Raw genomic sequence first — 13,987 nt, forward strand, 5'->3', positions numbered from 1 at the left:
ATCGTCAAATACTGTTCCTAAAAATGTAATGAATTATATATATTTATTTATCCTTAGACATAGCACGTATTTTTTCGTTCTGACCATTTTTTAAAATTGAAAATGTTTAAAATATAACATGATAGAACATCGAATTATAAATACAAATAAATAAATTGATTGAACGAGTATAAATAAGTGAGCGTAAAATAATTATAGATTTCATAGTAGACCTTGTTGAGGCATTTCTATGTATTGAACACCTTCGGAGCGGCGATCGCAGAAATGTTTACAAGGGCTGTCATTGAGATGAGGTGGAAACGATAATAAATCCGTGTGCGGATAAAAGTCGGAACTTTGTTGGAGAATCGCTGGGAACGGCGGTGGCGGTATATGAAGAATATCAGGCGGTGGTTCGAGTGTGCAAGTCGCACAACCCGAATTATTCATTGTTAAATCAAAACCTCTCATCTATCATTAACATTACAGAAATAGTTAATTAATAATGACTAATTTTCATTGTATGGTTAAGCGAAACGAAATTTGTTTAAATCACTTATTCTTTGCTTGATTAATTATATTTTTAATTTACTTAAAAGGAACAATATGAGGTAAACATTTATTATATATTTAACAAGATGATAATTATTTGATATTTATAATGTTATTATATTTCATTTACTCTTTGCTTTTTCTGTCATTAATCAACACCTTTGATTCCTAATGTTGGTTTTTATATTATCGTCAATTTAATTGAAAAAATAGGTGAACGATAAAAACAATATCATATGCATTGTCTTATTTATTTTTAAGTACGAAGAAAACAATAATAACACTGAAAAGTACATTCTCACCGTTAAACAACACCCTCGTATGAAAGTACCATTAGAATGACTACTGGCTCCTCCGGAAGAAAAGCGCACGCGTTGTCGTATTGAACGGCGGAGAAAATTTCTTCAGCCAGTCTACTCCTTGCGCCTGTAACAATAACAATAATATCATTTAATTTATTCATGCAATAATGTTCTACGTATAATGTACATGTATGATTTTAAAAAAATTAATGATGTTATCTTTATCAATCGTAATTAAACTATGTCTTTCATATTATTAAAAAAGTAAAATATATTATATTATTTAGAATTATTCGCTTAATGTATTTTATCGCATATTTACAGGAGATTATTGCGTAGCCGCAATATTTAAAGTTTAGAAAAAGGTACAGTGTATTAAGATACAATTTCAAAGTATTATATGTATGTACAATGTATATAGAGAGAGAATTATATATTACACATTAAAATTTTATAGTATTTAATAATTGTATGTATACTGCATATAATAATTTTACAAATTTTATTTTTAATTCGTTCAAAAATATTGAATGTAAATAAGCATTAATGAATTAATTGCATGAATAAAATAAGTCTTTAGATGTATTGTCAGTAGTATGAGTATAAGTGCAATCAGACGTTATTCCAAAAGTCGTTCTTGGGTTTTTCAATATCTTTTTTGATATTCTGCTAGTGACAATAATTAATGTAAGGTGATTAGATTGTTGTTTCTTAAATTAAAATATAAATTTTATTAAAATATTATAATAGACATAGATTGGAGACAAAGCAATCCTATAGTATTCAAAAACAGGATAAAGAATGATAAATGTTTAAACACATTACCACTGTAATCAGTACACTAAACACGAGAAACAATTTGACTACTTAAACATACAATTAAATGTTTAATTATAATCATATGATATCTATGAATTTGCAGTACAAATTTTTTAAACGAACCTTTAAAAAACCATGTTTGTAAAACCAAAATGCATGTGTGTTAAACTTAAGAATAGCGTAATATCTAAACCGCGTGGTTCCGGTAAAACGTAATGAACAATATGTCAAAAAATGTTTACTCAGAAAAATGGTATTTATATCTCGAATATAAAATTATTTCGAGTTTATATTTTTGCCGATTATATATTTACCGATTTCCTTTCTAACTAATTAACTTTTCTGGTTAATAATTTATTGATGACAAGATTTCATATAACCTCTATATCAATTAACAGCAGTTATGGAGATAAATCCATTGAGTATAATTCTTGTGAAAAGTGATAGTAAAGGTGATAGACTTTTATTTCGATATCCACACGTAGCGAAACATACACGAGATTCTAATCAATGTACTAGAAGAAAAAATCCTTATTCTTTGACTATCACGGAGGATTTATTACAGGTCTGTTTCATATAATATTCTGACCTAGTTCTTTGCGACAAATGTTATTAATTCAATATCACATGATATCATTGCACAAATAAAGTAATTTAATAACATTCAATAAATTTTATTAACAGTCTTTACCTTTTCCAATCTCTAACATAAGCAATGGAAATTTGACTGGAGTAACTGATGAAGTATTATCTACATTATTTGCTGTTAAACCAGAATTATGTGAACAAAAGTTCGAATTAAAAGTAAATGATGTCCGTTTTGTTGGACACCCAACTTTAGTTCCATCTCATGGAATGAAAGAGGTTAATTCTTCGATGCTTTTTAATATAGTTTTTGCCCTTCAAGCTCAAGCTAGCCATTCTATAGTAAAATGTTATTATGATTTAAGTAGAAGGTTTGTCATATATTATATTATAAAAGCATGATATATGAAAGACAAAATTTCAAGTGTTATTTATCTTAGGTTAGGCATAGCTTTGAGACATGAAGAAAAGAGATGTGGATTTTTAACAGAAGAAATAAAGATTATGGTTTCTACTCATGATGAAGTTGCTACTAGGTATATAGAATTATATGTGTGATAAAAGAATAACAATCAGAACTTCTTATATGTATTTATAGATCAGAAGGTGAAAGTGATTGCGATGAGTCACCATATGAATTAATATTGCAAAGAAGTTCACTTTCACGTGATTTGAAGTCTGTGTTTAGTAGTCTTACTACTTCTGGTATAATCAATATTATGATTAATAAATGGATTCAAGTACGTTTCTGTCTCCCACAAAAAGTTCATCAATCTCATAAAAAAGGATTTGTTATCAATCCTGAAATAATAGACAGGTAAATATTATATACAATAATTACAAATTGAAGTAAATATTGAACATTAAACTTTATTGCAGGTGTTTAAACAGTTTAAGGCCTTATCACGGTATTTTATTACTCATTGAACCTTTGGATTTATTAGATTCACTTCCAATAGATTCTTCTCCTGCACTTAAACGCCTAATCCAAATGTATAGTCCTTTAAAGAGTCTACAAACTCTAGCTGCTGATTCTGACTTAACACTAACTCAAGTTTTTCAATTGACTGGGCATTTAATATATTGGGCTAAAGCTACTATAATTTATCCTCTTTGTGAAAACAATGTTTATGTTGTATCACCAGATGCTATTATTACAAATCAATTGTTAGAGGTATTTTCTGAAGAATTTCCTGGGCTTTGTCTTTTACAGGTATGTGAAAGAATTGTTTATATAATTTTATATTATTCGAGTTGTATGTAAAATTAAATTTCTACTGGTAATAGGTTCTCAGTGATTTTTCACTACCAATTTCCATAAGTCAACAGTTAAATCCTTTGAGCCAGTCACAACAACAAACACAATTAGTAAAAATAATAATATGGTTATTAAAGAATCATTTACTTTTACAACTACATACATATGTACAATATATGCCAACTGTACACGGACGAGTATCATTGGTAAGTTTAAAGAAATTTATTTTTTAACTATAAATTAAATTATTTCTTAATTATAATTTGCCACATATTTTTTAAGGATGCAAAAGATGAATTGAATCATAATATAAATGAAATCACAGACAGTAGTAGTGCATGTAACTTAAGTGATGTTCCAAAAGGTACTTCAACTGATATAAATGAAGAACTATCAATAACACTTCATAAAGAAAATGGAATATACAATTATCAATCAGAGGAGTATGATATTCCTTCTGATGACAGAAAATTACTTGACAGATTATGCCGTCTTGGTTATTTTAATGGAGGTCATCATTTAGAAGAAATTATGTATTTAGAAAATATTCGTAGATCGCAATTATTACAAATCTTAGATAAATTTCGAGACGTGTTAATTACATGCAAATGTGAAGATCCTGCTATAGCTCTTTTTTATAGCCAGTTTGGCTCTTAACATTTTCATTTTAAATTGATATAAAAAGATATTAAATTGTATATATATTATATTTTCTTCGGGTGGTTCTTCGGGTTCTGATCGTGTTTTTAATAGCGCATTGGTCTTTATTCCAATGGTTCGTGAACATTACAATACTATTCTGTTTCAAGCCTTCCTCGAAAACGTGAACTGCAATGTTCATAAAACATCAGAACCAACACATTATTAAAGACACAATCGAATCTCGAAAAACTATAAATATATATGTCGTCTAATAACCATCGTGAAATTTCTAATTGAAAGTTTTAATATATTTAAATATACATATAATAAAATTATTGTATCGTATTAAAAAAATTTAATTTTATAGCACAATTTAAAATTCATTCTCTTATTTTATGTAATTAAAAACATTTATTACAAAAAATTCGTACAACTTACATGACAAATATTCGTTTCTACAAAAAAAGAAGAGTAATGCTAGTTACTACGATTATGTTATGTTGTAATCTATAAACATTATATAACAATCTTAAACTTATCATATTGTATAAAACTATGACCATATGATGTAATTTCCGTTTTAGATTATACATTTTTCATAATTTTACTTGAAATCGAAATTGCCAATTTCTTAATAAATAATAATTAGGTATTGATAAAAATTTAAAGGTATAAAAAATTCTACAACTTCATTGGAAACAACTTCATTAAGAAAGGAGATATTAATTTTTAACTTTTTAAATTTAGCTATTAATTTTCCTAATACATATTAATCTTTCTATACAATATGTTTAGTGTGTATATTTCTATTATAAAAAATTCCACCGGTTCTAAATCTTTTTAATACTGGGAAAATATGTTTAAAAAGCATATAATGTGTTGACTAGAATTTTGAGGAAAATTGGTAAACAACAAATTGCATAATTTATAAGGTAATGAGATGCTCGAAAGATATTTTATGTCATAGAAAAAAGTTACTTACAATTGATTAAATTAATACTTATGATACATTGAATGCCAGAACTACATATTTCAATATAGCATATTTGAAAAATAGTTTTGGAATTTTTAAGTACTTTTTATATGATTGTTTAAATATTTACAATATAATAATATATTTACGCTTCTTCCCCAAAATTTTGTTTCGTTAATTGTAATAATAAACTTCGATATATATCGTTTCTATTAATTCGTGCAATTCATAAATCCATTCTATAACGTTAGTGCAATGTTATTTTAGCCTAGAATGCATAAAATTTGTTTATATTACAAATTTATAAGTATTTATGAATACAATTTTGTAGAAATATATTTTAACAGTAATACAGAAATCAATCTTATTTTATGTTTTCATTTTAATCTAATATTGTATATGCTATCATAGTTTATCTCTTGAATAATTCTGCATCTTCTTCAGCTTTTTTAAAGCACACTTTGCTGCAGTGCATTTTGCAATTCTGTAATTTCTGCCAATTCCTTTAAAAGAGCCCTTACCAAAAACATCCACTGTAACTCGAACTCTTCGTCCATCAGCCAATTTTTCTGGTTTTCCAAACTTTGCTGTTTCAGGCTCTAATTCTAATAGTTCACGAATTGGAGATTTAGGAACATTGGTGCTGAATTGTTCTGAAATGGTGAAATATCCCTGTTGTTTCTTTTCATAAAAAATTTATCTTTGTAATTAGATAAAAGATATTTTAAAAAGTTACCAATTTCATTTTTCATAATGGCGTAATAGACGCTCCATACTGCATCCAAGGACATTCCACTATCTAAATAAATTGCACCAGCTAGTGATTCAAAAACATCACCTAATGCTTTTGGTACTTCTACATCTTCAGCTTCTTCACATTCTTCTTCTCCAATTAAATAATACTTAGAAAGAAACAAATAATAATAATGAAATATAGACACACATGTAATGCATATATATAAGCAAATTTGTTTAAAGCTTCTTACTTCTTCGCTAATAGAATGTCCATTTTCTTGTTGAATCCTAACGAAACGATTTATGACAATACTTAGACCAGGAGAAAGATGTCGAAAATATTTATGAAAACCACATCTTACAGCTAAAGAAGCAAATATAGTATTATTAACTAAGGCGGATCGTAAATCTGTTAAAGCACCTGGAGAATGTTGACGACCATCTTCATATAAATGTCTTGTTATTAAATAATCTAGAATTATAATTTTTTACATTAAATTTTTCACTATTGGAAATTATACTAGAATGAAAAGAACCAATTATTTGCTACCTAAAACAGCATCTCCAAGAAACTCCAAACGTTGGTAACAATCTGTCAGCCTATTAGGTTGATATGATGCATGAGTAAATGCTTGTAATAAATAACTAATGTCATGAAATTCATATCCTATACTTTTCTCTAATTCTTCATAACCATCAAGCATCATTTTTAATTCTTGCTCTGGATCAGGAATGTATCGAAGTAAGGGATTTTGTGGTTCTTCCAATTTTCCATAACGAATCTACAATAATTGATATGCTTTATATATGATATTTACTTATAACTATATAAATCAATTATAGATACCTGTGTCCATGTTGTTTGTCCTTTTTCGTTTGTTCCTTTTATATATGGGGTACTACCTGGAACTCTTTCTCTTGGTTCTGATTCTTGTATAATTGTAATCTCTTCTGTAGGTAAAACATGAATCCCTAACCAAGCCATGAAAAGTAATGCACCTCTAGATCCACAAGCAATTAAATAAGCTCCAATTAACGCTTCCACGCAATCTGCGATACTTTTATCGGGAATGCTATGTTGCGTAATTAAATTGTACGGTATAAAACAACGCATGTTATCTAAATTATTCGAAAGTGATGTCTCATTCCGATCAAGTTCAGTTTTCATGACACCCAATTTTTGTTCCGTTTCTCGAACTAATTGAGTTATTTCAGAAGGATTTACGGCTTGCAAAGCTGGAATGTCGGCTTGATTCCACAAAGTAGAAGGTACACCAGATTTAATTAATGCTTGTTCAAGTTCCTTTGGAACATAATAACAGGGAGGTAACCAATTGTCATGTGGTTCGAATTTTGTTGCTATCATGCTCTCACCTAACATTTTTTGTCTGCCTAATCTGTATAAATTTAAATTACTGACCTAAAAAGTTTTCATTATATTAAAATAAATTATTACAACCAACAAAGCTAATTAATATTTCGAATTTTGTATACCTGTTTAGATCTCAAGTGACTAAGCTTGCCTTCGTGTATATTATCATATGTACAATATAAATAAGTAGTTATAGCATATTTCAAAAAAGAATCACCAATAGTTTCTAAACGTTCTAAGTTAATACCATCATTTGCATTGGACATAGTTAAAGCTTGTAAAATTAAACTGGGACTTGGGCCCGTATGGTTTTCTAATTCTGGTTGAAAATCAAAGCTAAAAAGATTACTATCTGAATGATATGTAAATTTCGATGGATTAGAATCCTTTTTTATCAGTTGTACAGTATCATTGTTATTTAATATTTCTTTAGTGAATTTTTCGACTACAGTTTCTACATAATCCTTGTGTTTATAATTTGGCAAATTTTCTTCACATTGTAAATTACATGAAGCTTTTCTTTTTATTGCAATTTCATTATCACAGGATATAAAAGATCCATTTTGCATTATTTCACATTCTCTTACTTTAGCAAATTCGTAATGAGCTTGTCTATGCTTCGTAATTGAAGAATTCTCTTTCTCTTCCGTGTACGACCATAAAACGTCATCCAAACTTTTCTCAGTTTCTAGCAAATCCAAAATTTTTTTATTGGTCTCTTGCTTAGACATCTGTTTCTCGTCTTCTACAGCTTCTGCAATATTTTCTCCCATGTAAGCAATTCGTAACCCCCTATTTTCATCTTCACTTTCATCGGAAGTATCGACAAATCCATCGCTATAAATATCGTCTGATTCATAACCGTCGAAATCTGATTCACATGCAGGGGATCCGTATCGAATATCACTCCAGTTAAAATCATTTGGTAAAACAGTTACATTTAAGGGAAATGACTTTAAATTATTTGTTTCAAAATCCAGAGAATTCATTGCCATGTCGCTTGACCAAGTACCGATTTCTAATTCATTTTCGTCATTTGACATTTGTTCCCCTATTTCGATTATCTTATCATTTTTTATTTGAAATTCGTAATTATTTTCATTCAAGTCTTCTTTATCTGATTTGTGTAAACTGTCTATTATATCTTTAGGTATATTTTGACATTTATTATCAATTGTATCATTTGTAGAATTTTGTTGGATAGTTTCATTTCTGGCTAACTTTGCTTTTTCAGATTCCTTAGATTTCTTTAAAACCTCGGCTAAACTCCAACCAAAATCTAATGGTGGCCATTCAAAATCTAAAATATTTTCACATTAAAATCAAAAAACGAAAACTCCAGAAGTAACTTCTATAATTTTATATCTACCGAAATTTAAATTTTCCTGTCCTAAATTTATCATTCGTGCAACTTGACACCGTATTTGATTAGCAAGTAATAGAGCATTAATTCTATATAAAATACAAGGTAAACAAACTGCTTGTCTCCAAAGTGAAGCTGGAAAAGGATGAATTGCACATAATTCAGCAACAAGAATTTGTTTTTGCTCCAGATTTTCCCGTTTTGCCCGTTTTGTTTCTTCACTGCTTGTTGGTAAAGCAACACCTTTCCGATTAACATACCTAAAATAAAATATTTGATATAAATATAGTATATTTATTTTATTTCATATTTATTTAATAATAATATTGTGTGTATATATATAATATATATATATATATTATAAATATTATAAATTATAAATAAAACAATTATAAATATAATTATAAAAACAATTTGAAATATAATCATATATTTTGCATGATATCTACCTTGGTGTTAAAAAATTCAATCTAGCTGATGTGTGATCCACATCTAGTAAAGGTTGATCTAAATTTTGTATCTGTATATCATATTTTTTAAGATAATATTCTTCAAAAGTGCTATAATCATCACCAGGAAAAGAAGATTTGGGATTTAAATTTGTACAAATTTCAGCAACATAAAAGTACTAAAACGAGCAAGAAAATATAATGTATTTCAATTGTAACGTTTTTTCATTCATATTAGATTTTCATTAAAATACCTGAGGTTGATCCTGACTTCTATACCACGGCATAATTACTGCATCATGGTATTTTGATGCATCAAACTTGAAATTTTTTCTAATTTCTTCGGGAACTTTAGTTGGCCCTGCATTTCGATTTTTATATATACATTCTAAGAAATTCCAATCTACAATGACGTCAGATTGTTCATCTGAAAAAAATAGATTTGTATGTATATAATATCAGATATAATATAAATAATGATAATATTTTTAAGAATGTTCACAGTTACCTAATTTCACAGGTACAATCATATATGAGTTCTCTGAAGCATTAGGATCAAAAAGCATCAAATATTGTTGTAATCTTAATACATTTGTAAAAGTATAATTAAGAAAAATAGCAATTTTTTCTACTTGCATTTCATTTAGAACTATAGTCTGTTTACTAAGTTTTAATTTTACATGAACTTCCCCAGATCTAGTATAAATAGGAAATGGACATAACTAAAATGGGAAGTTAATGATTAATATTGCAAACAATTTACACATTTTGTGTGTGTGTGTGTGTGTGTGTGTGTAATTATGACTACCTTAGGAATTTCTTTTAATGTTATTATACCAAAACCAATCGCTGATTCCTCAGGAGGATATATACGTCGACCTCTTGTATTTTGCTCTTCAGGTAAAGGACAACTCAAAACCAGATTAATATGATATAAATAAGAAGGAACTCCAATTATTGGTCTACAATCTGTTAATGCCTCAGCTGTCTATGCAGCACAATTTAATATTAGGATTAAATAAAGTATATATTACTATAATTTTTATCTTTTATGAATAAAACCTTTTTATAATAATATTGTCTGCGCTTGGTTGTTCCCGGTCGAGCTTCAGAAAAATTCACTTTACTTTCATCTGGTAGAGCAGGTACTTCTGCATCCTCTGGTTTAGCTTTAAAATTTTCCTTCCCAATGGGTAACAAATTATCGTCTATTTCATTTTTTCTGTGTAAATCAATGCATAACTGTAAAGCAGCCATTCGTCTTGCCATAGCTCTATTAGGCATAGGATATGACTGAAATAATATCTTAATAGTATAATATACAATAATTCACAAACACACATACATATTGGAGAAGATTTAATATTATGCTTCCATTATAAAGAACAAAAATATTTACCAATACAACATATTTTACTGGAGAATTTATAGGAAGTCGTAAAGAACATGTGTACATAAATTTATTATCAACAATCATTTCTCGAATGGACCATTCTGGAGTTAACCTTGTAAAAGTATCACTAGGTAATTTTGCACAGTATCTAAACAAATAAAATTTTATAATAATATGAAACAATTTCTAGAATTATGATTATAAAATATTTAAAGTGTTTTCGTTGTTTTCTATTCATAATTTTATACTACCTGTTTACTAGTGATATAGCAGAATTAAAAGTAACTTTAGGTGCATTATCTCCATCAAGCGGTTTATAATGTGGTATCATAGCAGCATACATGTCTGCTTCATTTTCTTCTTCTTCAGACGGTTCGTTATTAGAACATTTTACTAACAAAGTCTACAAAATAGATTGATGCTCTTCCATTAAAACTTTCGACTGGGATGGACACAGGTAATGAACCACATTAAATGGCTGATATTAAAACTGGTACACACTGAAGTTTATGACTAAATTAAATCGAGCAGACAATATAGTCATTAATCAAACATCAGATCCAGTTCATACATTCCATTAAATTTTACCATAACGAATAATTAAAGTAATTAAAAAGAATATACCATAATTTAATACCTTTTCTATGTAATGATATTGAGCTAGCTGCCATATATACTCCTTTGACATTTCTTGTGGTACTAATAACACATATAATGCATCTGTAGCTCTTGCACGACTTTTACATTGTACATATGACTGATAAGTTTTTGGAAAATCGTACCTCATTACGAAATTGCATTTGGGAATATCTATACCTAACAAACATAAAACGGTATATTAGTATAGTATTAATAAAATAGCATTTAAAATAAGTTATATAGTAATAATAAGATAAATTAGTGACTAACCTTCTTCTAAAATTGAAGTCGAAATTAATAAATTACATTCATGTATCCTAAATCTTTTCAAAACTTCTTCTTGTTTTCTATGTTCTATTTCTAAATCTTTCGAATAACTAATATCTTCAATATTCCTCTCAATCGTATAAAGAGGTGACAAAAAATGTAAGTCTTTATCATGCATAGATATTTCGTTTAACAAATAAAACAACACTTTTGCCACAAATGCCTTATTTACAAAAATTACTCCACAAAGTGAGTCAGGATCTGTAATACCACGCATGTGTCGTGATGCTCTGGGTGGTTTTCCCCTATTATTTACTGGTAACTTTTGAGGAATATTTTCATTTAGTTTATTATCAGTCTTCTTAATATTTTTATTATAATACGGTGTATATGTTTTTAAAATTTGCAATAATCTATGAACCTTTGGAGTAGTATATTTATATATTCTTTCCTTTTCAGATAAAACTTCAAATGTATTATCACATAAAGCTCGTATTTTTGTGAAAACAGATGCTACCATGTTTAATAATAGGTAATGTCTTTCATAAGGTGTTTTTACTTTTAATTTTTCTATTAAAATTAGAAGAGCCAGTGCAGCACGATCTGCACACCACGGTCCAAGAGTTTCTAATATGTACAGAAAGTCTTGCATCATCTCAAAAGGTTTCTCTGTAGGATCTGGTATTTTTTGGATGTCTTCATAAAATTCTTCATTGTAAATCTCAGTTGGATCATGACGATGATCACGTAAAAATTCAAGAGCATGCAATATATAGTTTTCCATAGTAGTATGTAATTTTCCTTTTTCATTTTTAGCATATTCTATTACATATTCTTTAGGCTTAGGGCTATACCTATTTAAAAAAAGATCACTATTGAGTAAAAATATCATATATTAGAATCATATAATTATAATAACTTTATTTTTTGTTTCATTAAAAATAGAAAAAAAAAATGTAAAGAAGAAATGTTAAAATGTATTTTCCTAAGATTACATTTCATTTCATATATCTATCATGCACCTAAAAATTGCAGTATATCTTTTTAATAGAATTCTGAATACCTTTTTATCTAACATAATATTAAGATATAATATTAGAAAAATTAATTATTCTGTAATAAGCTAAAAAATTTTTAAATTTAATATATTTGTGTCTTTTAGCATAGAGTTATCTCAAAGATAAAATGTACATATGTTTACTTTAATTTAAGACTTAATAGAACCAATTACTAATACTTTTAAAAATTTTTTTACAAAAAAAGATTTGTTCTTAGTACATTATATTGAACTTATGAAACAAGCAAAATTATGAGAAGAAAGCTTTTTATACTAATCAATTTTTTGTATTTCTTACCCTAACCATAAGATCTATCTTGCATACTAGAATATACATACCGCAATATAGATAATATATCACTAGCTGTTTCAACTTCACATTGAAATGTGTCTTCTACTTTTTCTATTTCCAGTCCTAATCTTCCAGGCTCTTGTGTTAAATTAAACAATGGTACAGCTAATCCAATGATTCTAGGAACATTCTCACATGCCAAAATAGTTTGTAAAATAAATTTTAGCTTGTTATTGTCTATAGATTTATGGCACTCATCAATTATGACTAGATTTATCTGACATGGTAAAATTTTTCCATCTGTCAATAATTGTGCACATGTCTTAGCAGTTGTAACTAGTACCTAAAAAAATTATTAAAAATAATTTATAGAAAATTCAAGAAGTTAGTAGTATAATAATAATAATATATGTTGGTAAACATATTAATGATAAGACACTAATATTCCTTACATGAGAAGTTTCAAAGTTTTCTATAAATTCTGTAAGTGAACAAGTGTCACATAATAATACTTTTAAATCTGTCAGTTGTTGTATGTAGCTTGCTTTTATTGTACATTTTTCTTCATCTGTCAATATGAACAATGATCGTCTTCCTCCTTCACTTAATAATCTAAATTAACAATTTGCAATAAATAATTTTAAAAGAAATTTAATAAAATAATGCAAGAATTCTCCAAGAAGAAAAACTAACTATTACTATATATTATTACCTTCTATTGTTTGTAGCAAATTCTTGGATTAATTTTATAACAATAAAAGTTTGTTCATAATTTTTACCTAAACAAACAATAATGTCTTTATCTTTAGCAGCATAAAATAATTCTACCTGCAATAATATTTATTTTAAATATTGTATATAACAATATATTTTCTTAAAATCCTTTAAATAATTTAGAAAATTCTCTCTTACTTGGTATTCTCTAGGTGTAAAAGATTTTGTATAAATCTGATCGTTCAGTGGAAATGCCATGGGATCTATAACCTTCAGTATCTTAATAAGATATTTGATAAAATGTTATTCTCAACTATAACAAAAACAAGATTATGCTTTTAAGATTTATTATTTAATCTTGTATTAAATTATAATTTAAGGTTAGGCTAAGGTGATAACGGTTGAAAATTTTTATACTCAATAGGTATTTGTGTGTTCACTATATTATATATATACATACTTTCATGCATATGAAAGGTATAAATCGAAATTTGATTGGTTAACTATGTCTACTTAAGAATCTTCAGTATTTTAAGAAATATTATTTAAGCTTTTGTATCTTCAAATATAAATTTTTCGATGTTAATTAAAATTAA

At 27.5% G+C, this 13,987-nt stretch overlaps 2 protein-coding genes across 2 annotated transcripts; one reads left to right on the forward strand and one right to left on the reverse strand.

Annotated features, from left to right (window-relative positions):
* Positions 1-833: 833 nt before the first annotated feature.
* Positions 834-13,801, reverse strand: Dcr-1 (Endoribonuclease Dcr-1). Its single transcript, XM_033349542.2, has 21 exons — positions 13,590-13,801; positions 13,390-13,505; positions 13,130-13,289; positions 12,725-13,020; positions 11,332-12,182; positions 11,060-11,238; positions 10,674-10,825; positions 10,429-10,570; positions 10,092-10,322; positions 9,838-10,017; positions 9,538-9,751; positions 9,284-9,456; positions 9,030-9,208; positions 8,587-8,840; positions 7,340-8,517; positions 6,693-7,265; positions 6,396-6,627; positions 6,097-6,317; positions 5,847-6,012; positions 4,576-5,763; positions 834-957 (listed from the first exon to the last, which is right to left on the reverse strand). Exons 1-20 carry the CDS (start codon positions 13,647-13,649, stop codon positions 5,516-5,518), a joined length of 5,805 nt encoding a protein of 1,934 aa, XP_033205433.1. The 5' UTR covers positions 13,650-13,801; the 3' UTR covers positions 834-957; positions 4,576-5,515.
* Nprl3 (GATOR complex protein Nprl3) lies at positions 1,814-4,491 on the forward strand. Its single transcript, XM_033349543.2, has 8 exons — positions 1,814-1,905; positions 2,051-2,217; positions 2,337-2,608; positions 2,678-2,773; positions 2,836-3,054; positions 3,117-3,450; positions 3,525-3,701; positions 3,778-4,491. Exons 1-8 carry the CDS (start codon positions 1,887-1,889, stop codon positions 4,150-4,152), a joined length of 1,659 nt encoding a protein of 552 aa, XP_033205434.1. The 5' UTR covers positions 1,814-1,886; the 3' UTR covers positions 4,153-4,491.
* Positions 13,802-13,987: the final 186 nt, after the last annotated feature.

This window comes from Bombus vancouverensis, chromosome 17, assembly GCF_051014615.1.
Source record: "Bombus vancouverensis nearcticus chromosome 17, iyBomVanc1_principal, whole genome shotgun sequence".
NCBI lineage: Eukaryota > Metazoa > Arthropoda > Insecta > Hymenoptera > Apidae > Bombus > Bombus vancouverensis.

Coding starts and splice junctions, on each gene's coding strand:
- Nprl3 (XM_033349543.2), top strand. Junction 3,055..3,116: donor AATCCTGAAATAATAGACAG/GTAAATATTATA, acceptor ACTTTATTGCAG/GTGTTTAAACAGTTTAAGGC. Junction 3,451..3,524: donor CTGGGCTTTGTCTTTTACAG/GTATGTGAAAGA, acceptor TACTGGTAATAG/GTTCTCAGTGATTTTTCACT.
- Dcr-1 (XM_033349542.2), bottom strand. CDS start 13,649: ATGGCATTTCCACTGAACGATCAGATTTATACAAAATCTTTTACACCT. Junction 13,506..13,589: donor TTACACCTAGAGAATACCAA/GTAAGAGAGAAT, acceptor ATATTATTGCAG/GTAGAATTATTTTATGCTGC. Junction 12,183..12,724: donor GATATATTATCTATATTGCG/GTATGTATATTC, acceptor TTTTTTAAATAG/GTATAGCCCTAAGCCTAAAG.